At 44.5% G+C, this 26393-nt stretch overlaps 1 protein-coding gene across 3 annotated transcripts in view; it reads left to right on the forward strand.

Moving 5' to 3' along the window:
• Nucleotides 1-293: 293 nt before the first annotated feature.
• Nucleotides 294-26393, forward strand: part of sh2b3 (SH2B adaptor protein 3) — a 61081-nt gene continuing 34981 nt past the window's right edge. For 2 of the 3 annotated variants that reach the window (XM_036979411.1, XM_036979412.1), the window contains exons 1-2: nucleotides 294-409; nucleotides 20536-21513. In XM_036979411.1, the coding sequence (XP_036835306.1) occupies nucleotides 20563-21513 (951 nt within the window). In that variant the 5' untranslated portion in view covers nucleotides 294-409; nucleotides 20536-20562. Of the gene's footprint in view, nucleotides 557-20535; nucleotides 21514-26393 lie in introns of all 3 variants that reach the window. The other variant, XM_036979413.1, reaches the window with a different exon arrangement.

A 26393-nucleotide genomic window follows, 5' to 3' on the forward strand; every position in this document is an offset into this window, starting at 1 on the left:
AATAAGTATTTTACTTAGGCTACATAACGTTGTCAGTCATCAATTCCTGCAATAAAATAAAATACAATTGTTTTGGTCACATACACATATTTTGCTGATGTTATTGCGGGTGTAGTGGAATTATTGTGTTCCTAGCTCCAACAGTGCAGTAGTATCTAACAATTCATAATACTTTCCGAAATGTGTCGTTAAGACCTCTGGCTTCATCATTCATTTGATTTCACTGACGTCATGTTCGTGCTTTTTTATTTCCTTTAGTTCCGTACTTTTATTGTGAAGGTTTTTCTAAAACGTCACCCGGAACTAACGACCTCGATCTCGCCAATGTTGCTGGCTTCACACCAGTCAGTTTCGTTCCTGAAAACACATTCAACATGCGAGAGAAAGCAACGGGCTTTTGGGCTTGCAGGTACATTCTAAGTATTTATGTATTATTATTATGTACCGAAGTTTGTTTTAGTTATTATAAATGTTTCACAACGCATATGGGTTATGCTACGTCCACGTTTTTGGTATGTCGTCGTGCTATGGGTGCACATTCAAGATAACAGAGAACGTGAGTATAGCCTATTGTCAAGAGTCTTGTGTCAAATTTGGTCTTGTTTCCGAAGTGCTCAAAACAGAGCGCCAATCGTTGGACTAAGTGTCGTTAAAAATCAGATAGCTTGCTTGTAGTTAATTGTCCACACATAGTAGCTAATTTCGGTAAAGTTTTATCATAAAGTCCAACTGTGTTTAGCTAGCCACTGTAGAAATGTGTACATTTCTGGATTTACATTTAAAGGGCCGTCCTCTCCATCCCCGACGTGACTAAATTACTGGTTTGTCACTTCTTTGGGTAGTTTCTTGCAAAACATTTGATAACTAGCAAAGATATTCTCAGAAAGACAACCACGTCAGACCACAAACGGGATTTAGTTAAAATTGCCAAACTTTGTGAATGGCGATGTATTACTGTTTTTACTGTCACACACCTGTGACCTGTTCAGCAAGTTAACGTTGTGTAACATTAATAAAGTGTTATGTAAAACTAACATGCCTCTGACATGTTGAAATAAGAAATAATGTATATCTGAAACGTTTGCCTACTGAATGACCTTGGGCTGCGTTCAGAAACATAGTAAATCTTTCATTATATGGAATTGGTGTTGTTTTGAACACCTGGTTGGCATTAGTGAGTGAACATTGCAGATAGACATGGAATTATAAAGCTGTTATGATTCTTACTTGTCAGACATGCATGTGTTCTAGTACATGTCTGTATGCTGTACAAGATGTTGCCTTCCTGAATGTGGGCCCCTTCTAGCAACATTATGCAACTCTACTGAAGATAACCGAACAGTAGTCAGCACAAAGTAGCCTGTACTTGTCCTTTGGTTTCTCAGAGGGTGGTTGTTTCACAATTTCTTAAAATATGTCACTTGCTGCTTGGGGGGCACACACAAAGATCAGAGACTTGGAATCCATACTGAATATCCCTTGGACTGGCTATCAGTGTCTTTCCAAGAACTATGGGTGAGCTTCGGCTGGATTTTCCCTTCACTAGAAGTAGCCTACTCTGTAGAGTCTCCTCAAACCGCTTTGTGACTGCACTACACACTGCATTTATTTATGCAAGTGTCAGTGATGTTTACTAAGGTGAACGCTTGGTGGGGTGTAAAACCAGCCTCAGCCTGAACCCCAAAATGTTAGGGTTTGGATTAGGGCAATTCCATGGTAACGGAGCGATGCTGAGACTCAGATCAGTCACTTTAAAATGTCAAACAAAAATCAATAATTGCAAAGTCAAACAAACCATACAACTCTATGCACAAGGTCTACGTTTAACAATTTCCACTGAACATTGTTAATATAAACACATTTACTCGAAGAACAGTGCAGATATAAAGTTTGGTAATAGAATGATGGCACAAACAGCACAAAAAATATTTGGTTTTCTGATTGGTTGAAGGTAGTCCAATGCCTGACAAATTCATTCACATTCGTTTTGCATAAGGCCAATGATTCTGACCATTCCGACAACAAATGTGTACAAATCAGAGGGCCATTTTTTTTTTTTACTTCCAGGCTATACCAAATAGGAGCAAAAAAGCCTAATTATGTCACCATCATTTACAGTATGTCTGTATTGGTGGATTTTGGTACCAGCTCACAAAAACCTGTTTGGGAATATTTTTGTTCTTACCTATGCTGGTTCCCAAAACTACTTGCTTTAGGGCTTTAGCAGAGAACTATTAGCCTATATGTTTGAAATGTGTATACAAGCTCAATCGGCAGAATAAATGGCGTTCTGATGAGCTCTGTTGTGGGTGACTCGCATGGAAACATCAGTCGTACACATGATTACAGGATGCAGAAGAGAGTAACAATTGGGGAAGCTGGTGCTGTTGCACAATTCCTTTGTTATAGACTTAAATCAAAACAATAATTATCTCAGCAAACCTATAGGCCTAAGAGGTGTGTGTCAGAGCGTGCTCGTCTGCCTGAACCCAGCTTTTATACACAAAACAAATCCTAAGTTTTTCTTTTCAAAGTAGAGGTGTGCGTCTGGTGAGATGAAGTGATGAAAGGACTTCTTTAAAGTCTCTTGAAGGGCAAAAGGAACTGTATCACTATGTTCACCTCTGTGTTCTAGTTGCATGTTGTTAGGCTATGATGTTTCTTGCATGCCTACATGTATGCTTGTCTATTCCTGGTGCTTTTCACATCTCAAGCCCTTTGCAGACTCTGAAACTTTAAGACCGTAAGCACACATGGATCAGCTTCTGCCATGCATGAATACATGTCATTTTAAAGAGATCTTATCACCAACTATTCTTTCCGTTCCATTAAGCGTTAACAAGATTTCCATAGATTTCACTGGTGCACGAGCTCTGACCCTCATCGGCACTACAGTAATGTAAGTGTAGATCAGTGTTTCTCAACCTAGAGGCACTGCTGCCTAGTATGTTGCTGACCACAGTGACCGGCCCTCTTATTAGGGCCTAAGCTAGTTTTAATGTAAGGCTGTCCTTCTACCTCAAAGGAATGCTTATGTTGCGCCCTGGTACAGAGAGAGAGAGAGAGAGACCCTCACAGTAAGTTTGGACCCCTCCCACAGGGGAAGAGTGTGTTATGATCTGAGTTGGTGATATGCAAACCCTCTCTCCAGCCCTATGTGTTTGAGATGAGTGCTGCTCACTGGCAGACAGCTAGGGAGGGTTGCTATGTGGTGTCTTTAGGCCTAATTGACAGACAGCTAGGGAGGGTTGCTATGTGGTGTCTTTAGGCCTAATTGACAGACGCCTAGGGAGGGTTGCTATGTGGTGTCTTTAGGCCTAATTGACAGACGCCTAGGGAGGGTTGCTATGTGGTGTCTTTAGGCCTAATTGACAGACGCCTAGGGAGGGTTGCTATGTGGTGTCTAGGCCTAATTGACAGACGCCTAGGGAGGGTTGCTATGTGGTGTCTTTAGGCCTAATTGACAGACGCCTAGGGAGGGTTGCTATGTGGTGTCTTTAGGCCTAATTGACAGACAGCTAGGGAGGGTTGCTATGTGGTGTCTTTAGGCCTAATTGACAGACAGCTAGGGAGGTTTGCTTTGTGGTGTCTTGAGGCCTCACTGACTTGACGGCTAGACAGCAGTAAAATGACATTAGCTAGACGGGGGTACAGAGTCAATGTGCATGGGGGACCCGGTTAGTTGAGGTAATATGTAGGTAGAGTTATTACAATGACTATGCATAGATGATAACAACAGAGAGTAGCAGCGGTGTAGGGGGGGGGGGGGGGCAATGCAAATAGTCTGGTTAGCCATTTGATTAGGTGTTCAGTAGTCTTATGGCTTGGGGGTAGAGGCTGTTTAGAAGCCTCTTGGACCTAGACTTGACGCTCCAGTACTGCTTGCCATGCGGTAGCAGAGAGAACCGTCTATGACTAGGGTGGCCGGAGTCTTTGACCATTTTTAGGGCGTTCCTCTAACACCGCCTGGTATAGAGGTCCTGGATGGCAGGAAGCTTGGGCCCAGTGATGTACTGGGCTATTCGCACTACCCTATGTACTGCCTTGCGTTCGGAGGCCGAGCAGTTGCCATACCAGGCAGTGATGCAACCAGTCAGGATGATCTCGATGGTGCAGCTGTTAAACCTTTTGAGGATCTGAGGACCCATGCCAAATCTTTTCAGTCTCCAGAGGGGGAATAGGTTTTGTGTTGCTCTCTTCACGACTGTCTTGGTGTGCTTGGACCATGTTAGTTTGTTGGTGATGTGGACACCAAGGAACTTGAAGCTCTCAACCTTCTCCACTGAAGCCTAGTCGATGAGAATGGGGCGTGCTCTGTCTTTTCCTGTAGTCCATAATCATCCTCTTTGTCTTGATCACGTTGAGGGGGGGATTGTTGTCCTGGCACCACACCGCCATGTCTCTGACCTCCTCCCTATAGGCTGTCTCGTCGTTGTCGGTGATCATCCTACCACTGTTGTCATCAGCAAACCTAATGATGGTGTTGGAGTCGTGCCTGGCCGTGCAGTCACAACTGAACAGAGAGTACAGGAGGGGACTGAGCACGCACCCCTGAGGGGCCCCCGTGTTGAGGATCAGCGTGGCGGATGTGTTGTTACCTACCCTTACCACCTGGGGGTGGCCCGTCAGGAAGTCCAGGATCCAGTTGCAGACGGAGGTGTTTAGTCTCAGGGTCCTTAGCTTATTGACGAGCTTTGAGGGCACTATGGTGTTGAACCCTGTGCTATTCATTGACTACAGCTTTCTCACATAGGTGTTCCTTTTTTCCAGGTGGGAAAGGGCAGTGTGGAGTGCAATAGAGATTGCATCTTCTGTGTATCTGTTGAGGCGGTATGCAAATTGGAGTGGGTCTAGGGTTTCTGTGATAATGGTGTTGATGTGAGCCATGGCCAGCCTTTCAAAGCACTTCATGGCTACAAACGTGAATGCTACTGGTCGGTAGTCATTTAGGCAAGTTACCTTAGTGTTCTTGGGCAGAGGCACTATGGTGATCTGCTTAAAACGTGTTGGTATTACAGACTCGGACAGGGAGTGGTTGAAAATGTCAGTGAAGACACTTGCCAGTTGGTCAGCGCGTGCTCAGAGTACACGTCCTGATAATCCGTCTGGCCCTGCGGCCTTGTGAATGTTGACCTGTTTAAAGGTCTTACTCACATCGGCTGCGGAGAGCGTAATCACACAGTCTTCCGGAACAGCTGGTGCTCTCATGCATGTTTCAGTGTTTTCCTCGAAGCGTGCATAGAAATAGTTTAGCTCATCTGGTAGGCTCGGGTCACTGGGCAGTTCTCGGCTGTGCTTCCCTTTGTAGTCTGTAATGGTTTGCAAGCCCTGCCACATCCGACAAGCGTCATAGCATGTAGTACGATTCGATCTTAGGCCTGTATTGACGCTTTGCATGTTTGATGGTTCATCGGAGGGAATAGTGCGATTTCTTATAAGCTTCCGGGTTAGAGTCCCGCTCCTTGAAAGCGGCAGCTCTAGCCTTTAGCTCAGTGCAGATGTTGCCTGTAATCCATGGCTTCTGGTTGTGGTATGTATTAGAGGTCGACCGATTATGATTTTTCAACGGCGATACAGATTATTGGAGGACCAAAAAAGCCGATACCGATTAATCGGCAGATTATTTGAACAATTTATTTGTAATAATGACAATTACAACAATACTGAATGAACACTTATTTTAACTTAATATAATACATCAATAAAATCAATTTAGCCTCAAGTAAATAATGAAACATGTTCAATTTGGTTTAAATAATGCAAAAACAACGTGTTGGAGAAGAAAGTAAAAGTGCAATAATGCTATGTAAGAAAGCTAACGTTTCAGTTCCTTGCTCAGAACATGAGAACATATGAAAGCTGGTGGTTCCTTTTAACATGAGTCTTCAATATTCCCAGGTAAGAAGTTTTAGGTTGTAGTTATTATAGGACTATTTCCATCTATACCATTTGTATTTCATTAACCTATGACTATTGCATGTTCTTATAGGCACTTTCGTATTTCCTGTGTAACAGTATAGCTTCCATCCCTCTCCTCGCCCCTACCTGGGCTCGAACCAGCAACACAACGACAACAGCCACCATCGAAGCAGCGTTACCCATGCAGAGCAAGGGAAACAACCACAGGCTCAGAGCGAGTGACGATTGAAACGCTATTAGCGCGCGCTAACTAGCTAGCCATTTCACTTCGGTTACACCAGCCTCATCTCGGGAGTTGATAGGCTTGAAGTCATAAACAGCGCAATGCTTGACGCACAACGTAGAGCTGCTGGCAAAACGCACGAAAGTGCTGTCCGAATGAATGTTTACGCTCCTGCTTCTGCCTACCACCGCTCAGTCAGATACTTAAATACCTGTATGCTTGTATGCTCAGTCAGATTATATGCAACGCAGGACACGCTAGATAATATCTAGTAATATCATCAACCATGTGTAGTTAACTAGTGATTATGATTGATTGTTTTTTATAAGTTTAATGCTATCTAGCAACCTACCTTGGCTTACTGCATTCGCGTAACAGGCAGTCTCCTTGTGCAACGAGAGAGAGGCAGGTCCTTATTGCGTTGGACTAGTTAACTGTAATGTTGCAAGATTGGATCCCCCGAGCTGACAATGTGAAAATCTGTATAACTAAATAACTCAAATTGTAAAAATGTTTTAAAAAATCTAAATCGGCTAATCGGCGCCAAAAAAATACAGATTTCAGATTATGAAAACTTGAAATCGGCCCTAATTAATCGGCCATTCCAATGAATCGGTCAACCTCTAGTATGTATGGTCACTGTGGGGATGATGTCATCAATGCACTTATTGATGAAGCCAGTGACTGATGTGGTGTACTCCTCAATGCCATCGGAGGAATCCCAGAACATATTCCAGTCAGTGCTAGCAAAACAGTCCTGTAGCTTAGCATTTGATTCATCTGACCACCTTTTTATTGATCTAGTCACTGGTGCTTCCTGCTTTAATTTTTGTTTGTAAGCAGGAATCGGGAGGATAGAATTATGGTCAGATTTGCCAAATGGAGGCCGAGGGAGAGCTTTGTATGCATCTCTGTGTGTGGAGTAAAGGTGGTCCAGAGTTTTTTTTTTCTTCTCTGGTTGCACATTGAACATGCTGATAGAAATTTGGTCAAACGGATTTAAGTTTCCCTGCATTAAAGTCCCCGGCCACTAGGAGTGCCATCTCTGGGTGAGCATTTTCTTGTTGGCTTATGGCGGAATACAGCTCAGTTAATGCTGTCTTAGTGCCAGCCTCTGACTGTGGTGGTATGTAAAACGGCTATGAAAAATACAGATTAAAACTCTCTCGTTAGATAGTGTGGTCTACAGCTTATCATGAGATACTCAACCTCAGGTGCGCAATAGCTCGAGACTTCCTTAAATATCGTGCACCAGCTGTTATTTACAAAAATACATAGTCCGCTGCCCCTTGTTTTACCAGATGCCGCTGTTCTATCCTGCCGGTACAGCGTATAACCAGCCAGCTGTATGTTGATTGTGTCGTCATTCAGCCACGTCTCCGTGAAGCATAAGATATTACAGTTTTGAATGTCCCGTTGGTAGTTTAATCTTCCTCGTAGATCATCTATTTTATTTACTACTGTACACATGCATGGCAGGAGAGAAGACTATGATTTGTGTGTGCCTGTGTACTATGTTGGAACCCATGTGTTGAGGTGGGGGAGGGGTCTTTGTGTGTCTATGGAAACAGTAATGAGAGACTTGTTTGTTTTTGTAAGTGGATATTGATTGTAGGCCTATAAGTAGGTAGTGTAGCCTACATGCAGTGCTGTTGTGGTTCACTTGAGTGTTGGGGCTCTCTACTCATTGTGAATGAGCTTGGTTCATGCTTTGAAAATATGAGGAACTTCAATTGATAAAAGACAGAATCATTGAAAGATTTAGTGTATGTTTGGTGGGGGGTATCAAGACAAGTCAGCAGCCTACAGGAAGTGGAGTGGAGAAGTTGAAGTAGGAACTCTCAAACATAGCTCAGACAGTGAGGGGGAGTGAGAGCAGGCATGTGCACAGACCGGGCTCTACCTGCCCCATTACCCTTCCAGTCTCTAACAGACAGGGCTCTACCTGCCCCGTTACCCTTCCAGTCTCCAACAGACAGGGCTCTACCTGCCCCGTTACCCTTCCAGTCTCTAAAGTGCCCTTTTCAGTGGCGGTATAATTTCCCCCAAAATTATATATATTTTAAAATACATTCTTTAGCATTGTTGTTCAACCCACTGCCCTCAAATCGTCCTTAAATTATCATCTATGCTTCAGAACCAAACAGTTGTGCGTCTTGATTGTTGACCAATGACCAGTCCTCAGCATTGGTGCACAAAGGCAAGTGCGCATATCCAGATTATTGACCAGAAATAACTTGTTTAATTTCCTCCCATTTTGCCTGCCAAAAACCGAGTAGGTCTACGTTTATCACCCATATAAAATACAGTTTAGCAATCTACTACTGACTCATCTTAGCCAGAGCAATCTACTACTGACTCATCTTAGCCAGAGCAATCTACTACTGACTCGTCTTAGCCAGAGCAATCTACTACTGACTCGTCTTAGCCAGAGCAATCTACTACTGACTCGTCTTAGCCAGAGCAATCTACTACTGACTCGTCTTAGCCAGAGCAATCTACTACTGACTCATCTTAGCCAGAGCAATCTACTACTGACTCGTCTTAGCCAGAGCAATCTACTACTGACTCATCTTAGCCAGAGCAATCTACTACTGACTCATCTTAGCCAGAGCAATCTACTACTGACTCGTCTTAGCCAGAGCAATCTACTACTGACTCATCTTAGCCAGAGCAATCTACTACTGACTCGTCTTAGCCAGAGCAATCTACTACTGACTCGTCTTAGCCAGAGCAATCTACTACTGACTCATCTTAGCCAGAGCAATCTACTACTGACTCGTCTTAGCCAGAGCAATCTACTACTGACTCGTCTTAGCCAGAGCAATCTACTACTGACTCGTCTTAGCCAGAGCAATCTACTACTGACTCGTCTTAGCCAGAGCAATCTACTACTACTGACTCGTCTTAGCCAGAGCAATCTACTACTACTGACTCGTCTTAGCCAGAGCAATCTACTACTGACTCGTCTTAGCCAGAGCAATCTGCTACTGACTCGTCTTAGCCAGAGCAATCTACTACTGACTCGTCTTAGCCAGAGCAATCTACTACTGACTCGTCTTAGCCAGAGCAATCTACTACTGACTCGTCTTAGCCAGAGCAATCTACTACTGACTCGTCTTAGCCAGAGCAATCTACTACTGACTCGTCTTAGCCAGAGCAATCTACTTACTGACTCGTCTTAGCCAGAGCAATCTACTTACTGACTCGTCTTAGCCAGAGCAATAGGCTACCTGGCGATTTGATTGATAATTTTTACATTTCAGATAGACCTAGCTTGGGTGGCTACTGGCTATAGATTAGCAGCCGGAACATCGCACCGCCTTCAATATTATTGGATGATATTTGATAGGAAGAACTACCTGGCTGTCACTCTGCAGGCAAGCTGCCTTCCAAAGACATGACGCGGTGCAGACAGAATGTGCTTTTCTCCTCTACAAGTTGGCCGTGTGATTTTTTTCTTGCTCTGGACTCCAGAGAAATGACATGATATACAGTGCCTTCAGAAAGTATTCTTAAGTGCATTTTCTTTATGTTACAGCCTAAATTTAAAATGGATTAAATTAAGATGTTTTAAAAAAAAAATGTATCACTGGCTTACACACAATACCCCATAATGTCGAAGTGGAATTATGTCTTTAGACATTTTACAAATTTAATAAAAAAATGAAATGTGTCGAGTCTAAGTATTCAGCCCATTTGTTAGCCTTAATAAGTTCAGGAGTACACATTTGGTTAAACAAGTCACATAAGTTGCATGGAATCACTATGTTCAATAATAATTTTTACCATGATTTTATAGATGGGTGAGGTTATTTAAAAAAAAATCCATTTTGAATTCAGGCTGTAACACAACAAGTGAAATAAGTCAAGTCTGAAGGCACTGTATCCCAAGCTGATATTGGCTGCTAACATGAATGACTTTCAGCTCTAAATGCAGGTGTAAAACACAGTTTATTTCTGTAGCCTAGATTGCATTTTGTAAATGCATTACTGTTTATGGCTGTAATAACAGGCTACATTTGCACAGGGATTGTGCGAGCATGTTTGCAAGCTTTGTATCATTCCTTTTTGGGGGTCGTGGGTCAAAAAGTTTGAAAACCACTTGGATACATGATGGTGACAACAAATGGGGTTGGATATGGTCATGGTAGGCTACAGTATTTCTGACCATCTTCTACTTTGACTGGAATTGTGTTGGTCATTGGTAATAAGTGCAGAATTTATTCCAGTTCAAAATAGTTGAGCAAAATACTTTACTCATCTGATTACTGCTTTCCCCTCTTCTTGTAAGAATTGCTCAACTAGTGGTTCCTTGGACCAGTAGCCTAACAGATGGATGGGGAACCCCTGGTTTGACGTATGCTGACTACTCTGTTTGAGTTCTGATAAGAGTTGGCTCTTGGCCTGTTTCTTGGCATATGACCGTGTAGCTTACTTGGTGAGTGACTGATTTAATTTGCGTGAGGAGTGAAGTAACTTGTTTGTCTGGTAGTACTGAGCCCACTCCAATGACCTCCATCCCTGCATGCCCCAGGGCTGAGTCCACTCCAATGGCCTCCAACCATCCGTGCCCCAGGGCTGAGTCCACTCCAATGGCCTCCAACCATCTGTGCCCCAGGGCGTGTCTTTGATGAGGTGTGGGAGGTGTCCTCTTTCATTCTCCACTCGGTTTGATAAAAAATTGAATCATTAAATGCATTATGAAATAATTACATTCAAATGATTTTTTTATAGATTTTTAAATGGAAATTTCATAGCCCAAAATAGTGAACATTAAATTGCCAAAACAATATTCCATCGTCTCTGTCAGGTCCACATTGGGTAGACATCACTAGGACATTTCTATGAATGGTACAATATTTCAGTTGGGTATATTACTTTATTATTTTTCATTCCTTCAAAGTCATCCTCTCATTTCTGCTCAGGCAGTAGCAGTCAGCCAGACGACGTTGTCTCTGTTCTCCCCAGACTGTACTGTCTTTGGTCATCCTATTTAACTCGCCTGCCGAAGTATGCTGCAGAGCTGTCTGACAATCATTTTACTAGTTCTTCAAAGTAGATACGGCATACTTTCATGAACTGTCTCTATCCCTCTCTCTTGTGGTTGTGTACTTTCTTCTCTCTCTAATGCGGTTCGCGGGCTGCATGCATTCTGTGTGCATCTACGTAGCAGGTGTAGAAGTGCATCCATCTCTGTCCGAGCCGGAAAGAACAGGCGCAATAGATTATGGTCGTTGTAGTTATCACGTTTCCGCGCTGAACTAGGTTAAACAACTCCCTTTCAGCCCAGCGTCCCACATACTTCTTGACTTGGTTTTTCTCATGAATGATTTGATTTCTCTCTAGAGAAATGGCGCGTTTTAGGTTTTCATGATGAATAAAGGGATACTTGAGGTGAATAATTGAACCGGAAAGTACCTGCTTAGGTCAGATGGTTCAGTAGTAGGGAGGGGCTAAGTCTACTGTCTTCACCAGTTCAGATGTTGCCACTTCCTCCAACCAAAGTAAACAAAGTAACTAGCTAACACACACAAGATTTGCTTCTGCATTCCCAGATTAAAACTTTCATGGTATTTGTTAGCATAGCATTAGGCTACTAGACATGCGTGTGCTTGCTGAAGCATGCCAAATGTGATTTTGTACTGTAGAACAGCTTATTTCCTTTATTTTTATTGCATTTTTTTTATTAGTGTGCTTGCTGAAAGCAAAAACACTAGTTATTCGCCACACCTTTTGTTATTGGCCTATCAATTTTGCTTTAAACGCCATAACAGTAAAAGCTGCCAACACCTAAACAACTTTCACAACCATAAATACTTCAGGACAAGCAGGCACACACACTTTCTTTAGGAAATGTTATTGTTTCTGTATAGTAAACTATTCATTCCGTCAGTTCCCTCTCTCACCCCTACCTGTCTGACACAGGGAAAATCCTTACTTGTTCCCTGCATTTGGCTTGGCCTTCGCTACTTCATTCTCTATTTTCTAAATCTGGGAAATTGTTGAGTTGTTTCAGTGTGTCATAAGAATAGCCACATTGTGTTGTGTGGAGCTTGCATTGTTGTGAGTAAGCATGTTGAAGGACTGGGGACAAAGGTTAGGAATTATGGCCCTCTTCTGCCAAAGTGGAATCCACTACTTTGGTAAAGTACCCATAAGCTACTAGAGAGGTAGAGAAAAGGTCCAGTTGCCGTTGAGATATAGGCTTATCCCACTAGAAGCCTATACTTTACAATCACTTTTTCATAATATATATATTATTGCTTTACGCACATAGACAAAGTTGACGCAGAAAACAGAACATAGCCTATACCGATATGCTCTCGTTGCTGTGGAACAGCCAGCTGACAGACCCGTCTCGTTGCTGTGGAACGGCCAGCTGACAGACCCGTCTCGTTGCTGTGGAACGGCCAGCTGACAGACCCGGCTCGTTGCTGTGGAACGGCCAGCTGACCGACACACTTTGTGTTTCAGCTTCCTATCTGGCTCAGGATAGTGAGCTGAATGAGAGCTGGCTCCCACAGTTTCCAGGCCAGGGTACTGTAGGGTACGGTTTGTGTTGGAGACGGTTGCCAGGGCAGGGCAGGGTTTCCTGTTCCTGAGATTGCTGCCTTAGTGCCACTGGTCGCTAGAGCTTTCTTTTGTCTCAGTGAGTCTGCCACCTGGGTTCTCTCCCTTCCTCCGAGAGCCAGGCCAAAGCACATGAGGCTTTTACATGCCCACTTTTCTTGGTTCCCTGCTTGTCAGTGTTTTGTACTTCCTTAGAAACACCTTGCATTCAAACACCAAACCTGTGCAATTCAGAGAATCAACAACACTGTTTGGGATTGGATCAAAGTTATTGTGTGGTAATAGGGGATGGCTACTCTGACAGTTGTTCATGTATGCTAATAGTACAGGGGTTGTGGTAGATGTATTTCTCTTGCGTAAAACAGCCTTAATAAAACAGTCAGGATTCTCTCTGTGTCATGCTGGGTTCAAGGTGAGTGTTTGTCATCTGACTGGGATGAGCTCTTCACTGGGTCCATTGCAGCAGGCTTGAGGAGGGAGGGATCTTCTGTCTACTCCATGGCCTAAAGTAACCACCGTTCCCAACGGGGGTCACAAGGAACACTGTTTATTGTGTGAGCACAGATACTAACCTATGAGATATAATTAGGTCCACCCTGTTTAGAGGGCTTCCACTAGGACAAGGTGAGGGTTGTGCTGCTGCTCTGCCTCCAGTAGGCCAGGACAATGTCACTGGAGGGTTAGGGCAGTGTTTTTTATTTTTTTTTTTATTTCACCTTTATTTAACCAGGTAGGCTAGTTGAGAACAAGTTCTCATTTGCAACTGCGACCTGGCCAAGATAAGGCATAGCAGTGTGAACAGACAACACAGAGTTACACATGGAGTAAACAATTAACAAGTCAATAACACAGTAGAAAAAAGGGGAGTCTATATATACATTGTGTGCAAAAGGCATGAGAAGGTAGGCAAATAATTACAATTATGCAGATTAACACTGGAGTGATAAATGATCAGATGGTTATGTACAGGTAGAGATTGGTGTGCAAAAGAGCAGAAAAATAAAAATAAATAAATAAAAACAGTATGGGGATGAGGTAGGTGAAAATGGGTGGGCTATTTACCAATAGACTATGTACAGCTGCAGCGATCGGTTAGCTGCTCGGATAGCAGATGTTTGAAGTTGGTGAGGGAGATAAAAGTCTCCAACTTCAGCGATTTTTGCAATTCGTTCCAGTCACAGGCAGCAGAGAACTGGAACGAAAGGCGGCCAAATGAGGTGTTGGCTTTAGGGATGATCAGTGAGATACACCTGCTGGAGCGCGTGCTACGGATGGGTGTTGCCATCGTAACCAGTGAACTGAGATAAGGCGGAGCTTTACCTAGCATGGACTTGTAGATGACCTGGAGCCAGTGGGTCTGGCGACGAATATGTAGCGAGGGCCAGCCGACTAGAGCATACAAGTCGCAGTGGTGGGTGGTATAAGGTGCTTTGGTGACAAAACGGATGGCACTGTGATAAACTGCATCCAGTTTGCTGAGTAGAGTGTTGGAAGCAATTTTGTAGATGACGTCGCCGAAGTCGAGGATCGGTAGGATAGTCAGTTTTACTAGGGTAAGTTTGGCGGCGTGAGTGAAGGAGGCTTTGTTGCGGAATAGAAAGCCGACTCTTGATTTGATTTTCGATTGGAGATGTTTGATATGGGTCTGGAAGGAGAGTTTAGAGTCTAGCCAGACACCTAGGTACTTATAGATGTCCACATATTCAAGGTCGGAACCATCCAGGGTGGTGATGCTGGTCAGGCGTGCGGGTGCAGGCAGCGAACGGTTGAAAAGCATGCATTTGGTTTTACTAGCGTTTAAGAGCAGTTGGAGGCCACGGAAGGAGTGCTGTATGGCATTGAAGCTCGTTTGGAGGTTAGATAGCACAGTGTCCAAGGACGGGCCGGAAGTATATAGAATGGTGTCGTCTGCGTAGAGGTGGATCAGGGAATCGCCCGCAGCATGAGAAACATCATTGATATATACAGAGAAAAGAGTCGGCCCGAGAATTGAACCCTGTGGCACCCCCATAGAGACTGCCAGAGGACCGGACAGCATGCCCTCCGATTTGACACACTGAACTCTGTCTGCAAAGTAATTGGTGAACCAGGCAAGGCAGTCATCCGAAAAAACCGAGGCTACTGAGTCTGCCGATAAGAATACGGTGATTGACAGAGTCGAAAGCCTTGGCAAGGTCTATGAAGACGGCTGCACAGTACTGTCTTTTATCGATGGCGGTTATGATATCGTTTAGTACCTTGAGCGTGGCTGAGGTACACCCGTGACCGGCTCGGAAACCAGATTGCACAGCGGAGAAGGTACGGTGGGATTCAAGATGGTCAGTGACCTGTTTGTTGACTTGGCTTTCGAAGACCTTAGATAGGCAGGGCAGGATGGATATAGGTCTGTAACAGTTTGGGTCCAGGGTGTCGCCCCCTTTGAAGAGGGGGATGACTGCGGCAGCTTTCCAATCCTTGGGGATCTCAGACGATATGAAAGAGAGGTTGAACAGGCTGGTAATAGGGGTTGCGACAATGGCGGCGGATAGTTTCAGGAATAGAGGGTCCAGATTGTCCAGCCCAGCTGATTTGTACGGGTCCAGGTTTTGCAGCTCTTTCAGGACATCTGCTATCTGGATTTGGGTAAAGGAGAACCTGGAGAGGCTTGGGCGAGTAGCTGCGGGGGGGGGGGAGCTGTTGTCCGAGGTTGGAGTAGCCAGGCGGAAGGCATGGCCAGCCGTTGAGAAATGCTTGTTGAAGTTTTCGATAATCATGGATTTATCGGTGGTGACCATGTTACCTAGTCTCAGTGCAGTGGGCAGCTGGGAGGAGGTGCTCTTGTTCTCCATGGACTTCACAGTGTCCCAGAACTTTTTGGAGTTGGAGCTACAGGATGCAAACTTCTGCCTGAAGAAGTTGGCTTTAGCTTTCCTGACTGACTGTGTGTATTGGTTCCTGACTTCCCTGAACAGTTGCATATCGCGGGGACTATTCGATGTTAGCGCAGTCCGCCACAGGATGTTTTTGTGCTGGTCGAGGGCAGTCAGGTCTGGAGTGAACCAGGGGCTATATCTGTTCTTAGTTCTGCATTTTTTGAACGGAGCATGCTTATCTAAAATGGTGAGGAAGTTACTTTTAAAGAAAGACCAGGCATCCTCAACTGACGGGATGAGGTCAATGTCCTTCCAGGATACCCGGGCCAGGTCGATTAGAAAGGCCTGCTCACAGAAGTGTTTTAGGGAGCGTTTGACAGTGATGAGGGGTGGTCGTTTGACTGCGGCTCCGTAGCGGATACAGGCAATGAGGCAGTGATCGCTGAGATCCTGGTTGTAGACAGCGGAGGTGTATTTGGAGGGCCAGTTGGTCAGGATGACGTCAATGAGGGTGCCCTTGTTTACAGAGTTAGGGTTGTACCTGGTGGGTTCCTTGATGATTTGAGTGAGATTGAGGGCATCTAGCTTAGATTGTAGGACTGCCGGGGTGTTAAGCATATCCCAGTTTAGGTCACCTAACAGAACAAACTCTGAAGCTAGATGGGGGGCGATCAATTCACAAATGGTGTCCAGGGCACAGCTGGGAGCTGAGGGGGGTCGGTAGCAGGCGGCAACAGTGAGAGACTTATTTCTGGAGAGAGTAATTTTCAAAATTAGTAGTTCGAACTGTTTGGGTATGGACCTGGAGAGTATGACATTACTTTGCAGGCTATCTCTGCAGTAGACTGCAACTCCTCCCCCTTTGGCAGTTCTATCTTGACGGAAGATGTTATAGTTGGGTATGGAAATCTCAGAATTTTTGGTGGCCTTCCTGAGCCAGGATTCAGACACGGCAAGGACATCAGGGTTAGCAGAGTGTGCTAGAGCAGTGAGTAAGACACACTTAGGGAGGAGGCTTCTGATGTTGACATGCATGAAACCAAGGCTTTTTCGATCACAGAAGTCAACAAATGAGGGTGCCTGGGGACATGCAGGGCCTGGGTTTACCTCCACATCACCCGCGGAACAGAGAAGGAGTAGTATGAGGGTGCGGCTGAAGGCTATCAAAACTGGTCGCCTAGGGCGTTGGGGACAGAGAATAAGAGGAGCAGGTTTCTGGGCATGGTAGAATATATTCAGGGCATAATGCGCAAACAGGGGTATGGTGGGGTGCGGGTACAGCGGAGGTAAGCCCAGGCACTGGGTGATGATGAGAGAGGTTGTATCTCTGGACATGCTGGTTGTAATGGGTGAGGTCACCGCATGTGTGGGGGGTGGGACAAAGGAGGTATCAGGGGTATAAAGAGTGGAACTAGGGGCTCCATTGTAAACTAAAACAATGATAACTAACCTGCACAACAGTATACAAGGCATATTGACATTTGAGAGAGACATACAGCAAGGCATACAGTAATCACAGGTGTTGAATTGGGAGAGCTAGCTAAAACAGTAGGTGAGACAACAACAGCTAATCAGCTAGCACAACAACAGCAGGTAGAATGGCGATAGATTAGGCAGAGAGGGTCGGATTAACTACACACAGAGCCTAAGTGCGGCTGGGGTCGACAGATAAAAACATAAACAAGCAGAATGGATTACCGTGAATTAATGGACAGTCCAGCCTGCATCAGCTATGTAGCCAAGTGATCAGTGTCCAAGGGGCAGCGGTGGATGGGGCAGGGAAGCTGGACTGGCGAGTGTTATCCAGGTTAGAAAACTAACAATGACTAAATAGCTTGTAGCCAGTTAGCTGGTTAGCTTCTGAAGGTTCTTGAGTGTGTTCTAAAAATGTAAAGATAATAGCGGTACCGTATCACATTGGGTGAGGCAGGTTACCGGAAGGTATAAACAAATTAAAAATCGAAAAGGGATAGAAAGTAAATATGGGTTCAGTGAGTGTTTGGGACGCGGCGATTCAGATGGTTAGCAGGCCTGTGCTAACAAGCTAACAGTTAGTAGACGGTGCTAAACACGGTAGCAGTTAGCGGACCGGGCTAAACAAGCTAGCAGTTAGCAGGCCGAATTTGCAAGCAAGGAGATAGCAAGGGCTAGAGAGTTAGCCTTTGGGGACGTCGCGATGGGGGGAGTCTGTTTATTCCTCTTCATGCGGTGACATCAATGGACCGGTCGTGGGTCTGGATATTGTAGCCCAGGAGCTCAAAATGTTCCGTTTGCGATGGGAATCCGGGGGTGAAAAATAAAATAAAAGATAGGTCCGTTATGCTCTGGTTAGAGTCGCGTTGTTCGAACTGGCGAGAGCTTTCCGAGCTAAAGGTTAGCTGATGACCGGTTAGCTGAAGACCGCTAGCAATGTTTTGCTGAAGCTGGTAGTTAGTTGGCTAGTTGGCTAGCTTCAGTTGAGGGGTTCCAGATCCGAAGTAAATATAAATACTTTAGGAAAAAAAGCTACGTTGGGTGAGGCGGGTTGCAGGAGAGTATTTAGAAGAAGTTGAGGTTCAGCAAAAAAGTTTTAAAGATATGTGAAGAAAAAAAACGAAAACGAAACGAAAACAAACGATATATACAAGGAACACGACAACACGTCCTACTGCTACGCCATCTTGGAACACAGTGTCACTGGAGGGTTAGGGCAGTGTCACTGGAGGGTTAGGGCAGTGTCACTGGAGGGTTAGGGCAGTGTCACTGGAGGGTTAGGGCAGTGTCACTGGAGGGTTAGGGCAGTGTCACTCGGCACACGGCTGAGCCTAAAGGAAATGCAGGGGGACAGACAGCCTAGGGCGAGGCAGGCACACAGTGAAGGAGAGGAAGTGTGTCTTACAGTGCTGGAGGCTGCTGAGTCATGGCTGGGCTGGCTACACTGATAGAAACAGCCATCTGGGGGCCAGCGGCAGGGGTGGGAGTACCAGCGGGAGCATGCGTACAGGGGCTATGGGGGCGGAGAAGAATGGTAGTGGGACATTGATGGTTGGTGATGCAATATTTCTGGATGCTGTCAACGCCTCTGACACACATTGTGACGTCTCTGTCCACCATGTGAAAAACAGATCACGTATGGTGGAGGTTTTGAGTTTCATCAGCCTTGGTCTTCTATCTCAAGTGAGGGAGAGGCCATAGAGAACAGCCTCGTGTGTTTATTGACACCATTAGGCCTTATCATGAGACCCTCCTCTCGAATAAGGAGAAGTCCCCAGTTGTAGCATCCATTTGAGAAATGCTGAAGCCAACTTCCTCAATCTGCCCTTCATTCACTCTCACATTACTATATTGGCTCCATTCATGTGGCCTTTTCCCTGTGTAAAGCGTATAAAACTGATCTGGGTTTAATCTAATCAGGTTTTTATTGCTCTCCTCTACCCCCACCATGCTGCTCCCTGCCTCAGCTCTCGCTAACAGAGGGGGAGCAACAGAGATGTGGCGTCCCAGTAACAAGGATTACTGTTGTTTTTAACCCTCAGCAGGCAGCGGAACAGGGAACAAGGCAGATCTCAGTTTTAGTTTTGTAATACTACACATTATTGAAAAACCAACAAAACTCTGTGCTGGAATTATGTACTTTCATGGTGTATTAAAAACAATCATTTCCACATTGCTGCAAAGTTGGAAAAATTGTATGTAGGGTAGGGTCTACTGGTAAGGAAGTATTTCACTGTTAGTCTACACCTGTTTCACAAAGCATGTGACAAATACATTTGATTATTCATAAGACAAATTCAATTTATCAGAGTTAGGCCTATTTGCGTCATCAAATCACATGTTATTTGTCACATGCTTCGTAAACAATAGATGCAGACTCACAGTGAAATGCTTACTTATGGGCCTTTGCCAACAATGCAGAGAGACAATATATAGAACTAATAGAAACATAATAAATACACAGTGAGTAACGGTAACGGGGCTGTAATCACTGGGTAGCAGTATCGAGTCGATGTGCAGGGAGGGGTATGAGGTAGTTGAGGTAGATATGTAAATATAGCTAGGAGTAAAGTGTCAAGACTCCTGTATCATCCAGGGTTGAGCCTTTTTTAGTAATTTGTGTAGTTGAGGCATGACGTTCTTGTCAATGTAGACTACCTTTCCCTAATTAGTGTGCTAGCTCAAAGCAAGAATACTCAATCTTACATGTACTCTTAATATTATTTGTTTTCTTCCATAAGCTCCAGTGCTTGAACTGATTAAAAAATATATATATTTAAAAAATAACTTAAAAAAACAATTAAAAAGTGAAACTGCCACATCTGTTTGGGATATTACTCCTTCAATGCACGTGCAATAGAACAGTAGAATAGGTACAGAATATTTCTTTAACAAGCTGCTCCACTTCATTTAGTCAACAAAAACAATAAGGCGGGGGAGAACAGTCTCTACTATAGCCATATTCACATTAAATTCAATGCATTTCGATGGCCATAGTGATAGACTTACTTTGCTACAACCATAAATACTTCAAGGCAAGCAATCAAACACATTTTCTTCAGGAAATATACTTTTATAGTTTGACTCAGGCTACTATAATCATTTGGTCTCTACATTAACCTTTTCTCTGGTTGATATTCAGATTTAGGGCAATCTTCTTCATGAAGGATGTAGTGTGTGTTTGGCCTATCTCCCAATAAATCATATGACATCATTATTAAGTGCAGCAGTTAGTTAACCTGTAATCAAATTGGATTTGTTGAAATGTGATTTATGGTAGATAAATCTCCTTCTCCGAATGTCCGCATGTCGTGCATGGTACTTTTCCCCTACTTTGGTCTTTGGTGTCTGTTAAAGTATAAGGTTTTAAATTGAATTAAATAGATCTTTGGTCTGTATCTATTGTTATATCTCAAATGTAAGTGAATGTATTAAAATTGCACCCTTTTAATAATATCTCTCTCTCTCCCCCCCACCAACACATCTCATTTGTAGTGATTCTCAGCTGTTCTGGTTACTGCAATGAATGGTAACACTATCCATCAGGCTACGACCACAGCTTTGGTTGCAGTGCCTCGTGGCTGGAGGGAGTTCTGCGAGTTGCATGCCATTGCCACGGCCCGAGAACTAGCCAACCACTACCGGAACTTTGCCAGGGAGTGGCCAGTGCAAGATGTCGTCCCACCGGACAGCTTCTCCAAGCAGTTCAGTGAGCTGTTCCAGCAGCACTTCCACAGTGAGGTGGCCAAAGAACTCCCTGCATCGACCCCTCCCCCCATGATGGGCCGGCTCCGCATCACCACCTCCTCCGAGGCCCTGGACTACAGGGAGGCGGGCCGGTCTGGCGTTCTGGCCCCAAAGACGGAGCCCGTGCCGGTGAGCCGGGAGCAGGGGAACCCCATCCGGTGCTCGGCAGCCAACCCGGTGCTACGAGCTCGAGCTCCCATCCAGAGCCGCAGCCTGGAGGAGGTGACTGTGTCGGAGGGGCGGCCTGCGTCTGAACGGTACATCCCCACCTCGACTTCCTTCACTGCTGCTGAAATTACACACTTCTCCGTCAGCCAGATCAGGAAAAGCGTGTGCCGTCTCTTTAAGAATCCCCCGCCGCCCCTTCAGGACCTGCAGCCCAGCAGGCTGGTGGACAGGGGAATGGGTGGGGCGCTGGAGGAAGTGACGGCCTTATCGTCGTCAGCGCTGACTGGGAACCCCTCCCACGAGACCACGCCCTCGGCCTCCCCCACGTCCACCCACTTCCTAGAACGGCTGAATAGCAGGTTTGTCCGTAGGCAGAGTGGGAAGCGCAGGCCGCAGGCTGCAAGCAGCTGCAAGGAGGGCCAGCTGAAGTACCTGGTGGTTGACGACACTATCTCGGACACACAGCATCGCTGGCAGCGCTGCCGCCTGCTTGTGAGGAAGATCAGAGAGGGCCTGGCAGGAGAGAGGTTCCAGTTGGAGCTCTACGACCCCCCCAAGGTAAACTAAAGCCACCTGATTCCAGCTGCTGGACTGGGCTCTCCCCTACCACTAAATTCATCTGATTCTTTCTGTTGGGCTTTTATCTTATCAAATTGGGCTTCACCTACTGTAGGTAATTGCTACTTTAGGAGTGCTGATCATTTAACAGTGATGTTTCTGACCAGGGTTTGTTTGTCCCTGGTAGGTCCCTGGTAGGTCCCTGGTAGGTCCCTGGTAGGTCCCTGGTAGGTCCCTGGTAGGTCCCCTCCCCAGGTCCTGTACCAATTTCAAAGGACTTCTATTATTCCTATTTGAAGATTGTTTTGTTTGGTGACGATTGTCTTGTTTTGTGAGAGGTGCGTGAGAAATGAACATAGTTTAGGCTGCTCCACCTACACTGGCTGTCAAATGCAAATGATCTAAAGCTTGACATGAAAGTTTCAGTTCAGCTGACCTCCCACACTTTCCTGTCTCTGCTGCAGTTTACTTCTCTGGGCAGTAACCATGTTGGGCTGTTGTTTTGAGTGTTAACATTAGTAACTTCACAAGGTCTGTAGAGAAGCCTGATATGTAGCCTATATCAAGCCTCTGTACTGTCAGAAATATAATCTGCATGCTACGGAGCAGAAGTGTTACTGTGTCTGTTTCGAGGTGTACTCGTCTGAACGGAAGGAGAGAACCATAGCTGGCCGGGCCAACGCATAACCCCAGAGAGGGCAGTGAGTGGGCAGGCTGCTGGATTCACACACCCAGTTTTACGTAGCCTAGGGGTAGTAGTCAGCCACACATAGCAGGCTGCTGGATTCACACACCCAGTTTTACGTAGCCTGGGGGTAGTAGTCAGCCACACATAGCAGGCTGCTGGATTCACACACCCAGTTTTATGTAGCCTGGGGGTAGTAGTCAGCCACACATAGCAGGCTGCTGGATTCACACACCCAGTTTTATGTAGCCTGGGGGTAGTAGTCAGCCACACATAGCAGGCTGCTGGATTCACACACTCAGTTTTATGTAGCCTGGGGGTAGTAGTCAGCCACACATAGCAGGCTGCTGGATTCACACACCCAGTTTTATGTAGCCTGGGGGTAGTAGTCAGCCACACATAGCAGGCTGCTGGATTCACACACCCAGTTTTACGTAGCCTGGGGGTAGTAGTCAGCCACACATAGCAGGCTGCTGGATTCACACACCCAGTTTTACGTAGCCTGGGGGTAGTAGTCAGCCACACATAGCAGGCTGCTGGATTCACACACCCAGTTTTATGTAGCCTGAGGGTAGTAGTCAGCCACACATAGCAGGCTGCTGGATTCACACACCCAGTTTTACGTAGCCTGAGGGTAGTAGTCAGCCACACATAGCAGGCTGCTGGATTCACACACCCAGTTTTTCGTAGCCTGGGGGTAGTAGTCAGCCACACATAGCAGGCTGCTGGATTCACACACCCAGTTTTATGTAGCCTGGGGGTAGTAGTCAGCCACACATAGCAGGCTGCCCATGTCAGATTGTCAGAGCTGGAAAACCAAGAAACCTTTTTAGAGAACATTAAAACCAGACATTTGTAAACCAGTCGTGGATGTAGACCCGAGAGTTTTTGGTTAAGCACAAGGCTTTGAAAAGGCTGTACTAATAATGTATATTTAGAAGGCAGCTCTGCCAGCATCTGGTGTTTTATCACAACCAAGTTCACATTTGTTGCTGAAGACTGTTTGAGAGATGTAATGCTGCAGCTCCATTAAATCTTCCACTCAGAAGTGTGTGTGTGTGTGTGTATAAAGGCCTTGCACTATTTCTGTGGAATCTTGGCAATGCTCAAAGCCAGAGAATATCTGTAGACCGTAGCACACAGACATTAACATTCCCTCATACTGTAGAGGCCCTCACAAATATATATATATATGAACGTTAAAGGATCACTTTACAACAACAAAACACGTTTAGTATTTGGTTCATTAGTCAACTGTTGATATGGTCCCAAAAAATTGGCCATGTCAGCAGTGATGTTTTCAAATGATATAAAACGCATCATCACACCACTCACCATACGTTCTTACCAGGTCATTCATATGTTTTTCTCTCTTGTGCTCGCTCTCTCTCTCTCTCTCGAATAGATAATAAACAGTATTTCTGATTTGTTATTTAACTTAATAGTAAACATGTCACTCACAAAGTTTCAAAAGAATATAGACATTTCAAATGTTATATTAATGCTATGTACAGTGTTGTAACAATGTGCAAATAGTTGAAGTACAAAACAGAAAATGGACAGATGCATATATACTGAACAAAAATATAAAACATGTGAAGTGTTGGTCCCATGTATCATGAGCTGAAATAAATGGTCCCAGAAATGTTTAATACTCACAAAAAGCTTACTTCTCTAATCTGTTGTGCACAAATGTGTTTACTTCCCTGTTAGTGAGCATTTATCCTTTTCTAAGATAATCCATCCATCCTCAAATCAAGAAGAAGAAGGCTGAGGAATATTTATGTCTGTAATAAAGCCTTTGTGGGGCACTTCAATTGACTGATTTCCTTCTATGAACTGTAACTCAGAAACATATTAGAAATTGTTGCATGTTGCGTTTTATATTTTTGTTCAGTATAGTTTATATTTACAATGTTTGCTTCGCTGGTTGCCCTTTTCAGTGTAATCTGAGGGAAATATGTCTATTTTAATATGGTCGTACATTTGGCAGGAGGTTAGGAAGTGCAGCTCAGTTTCCACCTCATTCTGTGGGCACATAGCCAGTCTTCTCTTGAGAGCCAGGTCTGCCTACGGTGACTTTGCTCACTGACTCTGTACATTGTCAAAGCTTTCCTTAATTTTGAATCAGGGAAGGATATTATACAAGCACTTACACAAATGACTGAGAAATTGATGATAAAATGGTTGTGTGGGCTGTTTTGTTAGACTTCAGTGCGGCTTTTGACATTATCGATCATCGTCTGCTGCATCTGTGTTATGGCTTTACACCCCCTGCTATATTGTGGATGAATTGTTACCTGTCTAACAGAACACAGAGGGTGTTCTTTAGTAGAAGCCTCTCCAACATAAACCAGGTAGAATCAGCAATTCCCCAGGGCAGCTGTCTAGTCCTCTTGCTTTTTTTCAATCTTTACTAATGACATGCCACTGGCTTTGAGTAAATGACTCGACACTATACATGTCAACTTAGCAAAGAGCGGCAGTTAGTTTCAGAGTGGGTGGCAAGGAATCATTTAGACCTAAATATTTAAAAATCAAAGAGCATTGTATTTGGGACAAATCATTTACTAAACCCTAAACCTCAACTAAATATTGTAATTAAATAATATTGAACTTGAGCAAGTTGAGGTGACTAAACGTCTTGGAGTAACCCTGGATTATAAACTGTCATGGTCAAAGCATATTGATAGAACAGTAGCTAAGATGGGGAGAAGTCTGTCTATAATAAAGCTCTGCTCTGTCTTAACAGCACTATCAACAAGGCAGGTCCTACAGGCCCTAGTTTTGTCACACCTGGACTACTGTTCAGTCGTGTGGTTAGGTGCTGCAAGAAGGGACTTTGGAAAATACAGTGGTCAGGTATTCTCCCACTGTGTACTCTCCGTTTAGGGCCAAATATCAGTTCAGTTTGCTCTGTTTTTTGGTTAGTTCTTTCCAATGTGTCAAGTAATTATGTTTTTGTTTTATGATTTGGTTCTGTCTAATTGTGTTGATGTCCTGGGGCTCTGTGGGGTCTTATTGTGTTTGTGAACAGAGCCCCAGCACCAGCTTCATCTCTCTGTATGTGATGGCTTTTGTTATGGAAGGTTTGGGAATCGCTTCCTTTTAGGTGGTTGTAGAATTTAACGGCTGTTTTCTGGATTTTGATCATTAGCGGGTATCGTCCTAATTCTGCTCTACATGCATTAATATATTTTTTGGTACGTTGTACACAAAGGATATTTTTTGTAGAATTCTACATACAGAGTCTTTCAATTTGTTGTTTGTCCCATTTTGTGAATTATTGGTTGGTTAACGGACCCCAGACCTCACAACTGTAGAGGGCAATGGGTTCTGCAGGGCCGGTGCCAGAAGGAATCAGATGGACTGGCATTTGATTTCTGTAGGCGGGCACATATTTTTCACTGGACCTCCTGTGTGCGCATGCTTGCTCATTCACACATTTTGTTAATGGGTGTTCGTAATGAAGACCTTGTGAGTTTCAAGTTTAGGGAAACGTATAATTTTTCCTCCCATTTCTACCGATCTGGATGCCAGTTAGGATTATTTTTAAATGTTGATTTTCGTGGAACGGTTTCATTTCAATAATAACACTTTCCTGTGGTTAGTCATAAAAATCAGAATTAAAATGATAAAAATCTAAGTTAAAATTCAACTAATGCAAGAGCACCAGCCTTTTCCATATGGACACATTGATACACCATGATCCATTGTCGGCTAAAGACATTTGCGCATGGAAGTCCAAGATATCTTAGAGGGCAGTGCAGCAGGAGGCCTATAACTTCCAATGTCAACTAGGCCTAAAGTCGGCATAAAACTGTAGAAAATATCCTGATGAAAGATCCAGGATTTTCAATCGCATCTATCTCTACTCTGCCTGTCTGCCTGCCTTTCAATCTGTCTTGATTTGAGCTATCGTTAGTGAAGTGCATCATTGTATCAACTCAGCAGGTTGGCATCTCAGGCGTGTCAAGTAATTCTCTTTTTGTTTTCTTATGATTTGGTTCTGTCTAATTGTGTTGATGTCCCACTCAACGTTATCATGGCAGAAAAACTACACAAATATTGCTCACATGGAGCACTCCAAACAAAAGACAATGGAGAACTCCTTAATGATTGTTATGAATTAAATCAAAACTTGTTTCTCACAATTGTAGCAGGTTGTGAACTCTGCAAAGAACGTTTCCGCTAT

This window comes from Oncorhynchus mykiss, chromosome 6, assembly GCF_013265735.2.
Source record: "Oncorhynchus mykiss isolate Arlee chromosome 6, USDA_OmykA_1.1, whole genome shotgun sequence".
NCBI lineage: Eukaryota > Metazoa > Chordata > Actinopteri > Salmoniformes > Salmonidae > Oncorhynchus > Oncorhynchus mykiss.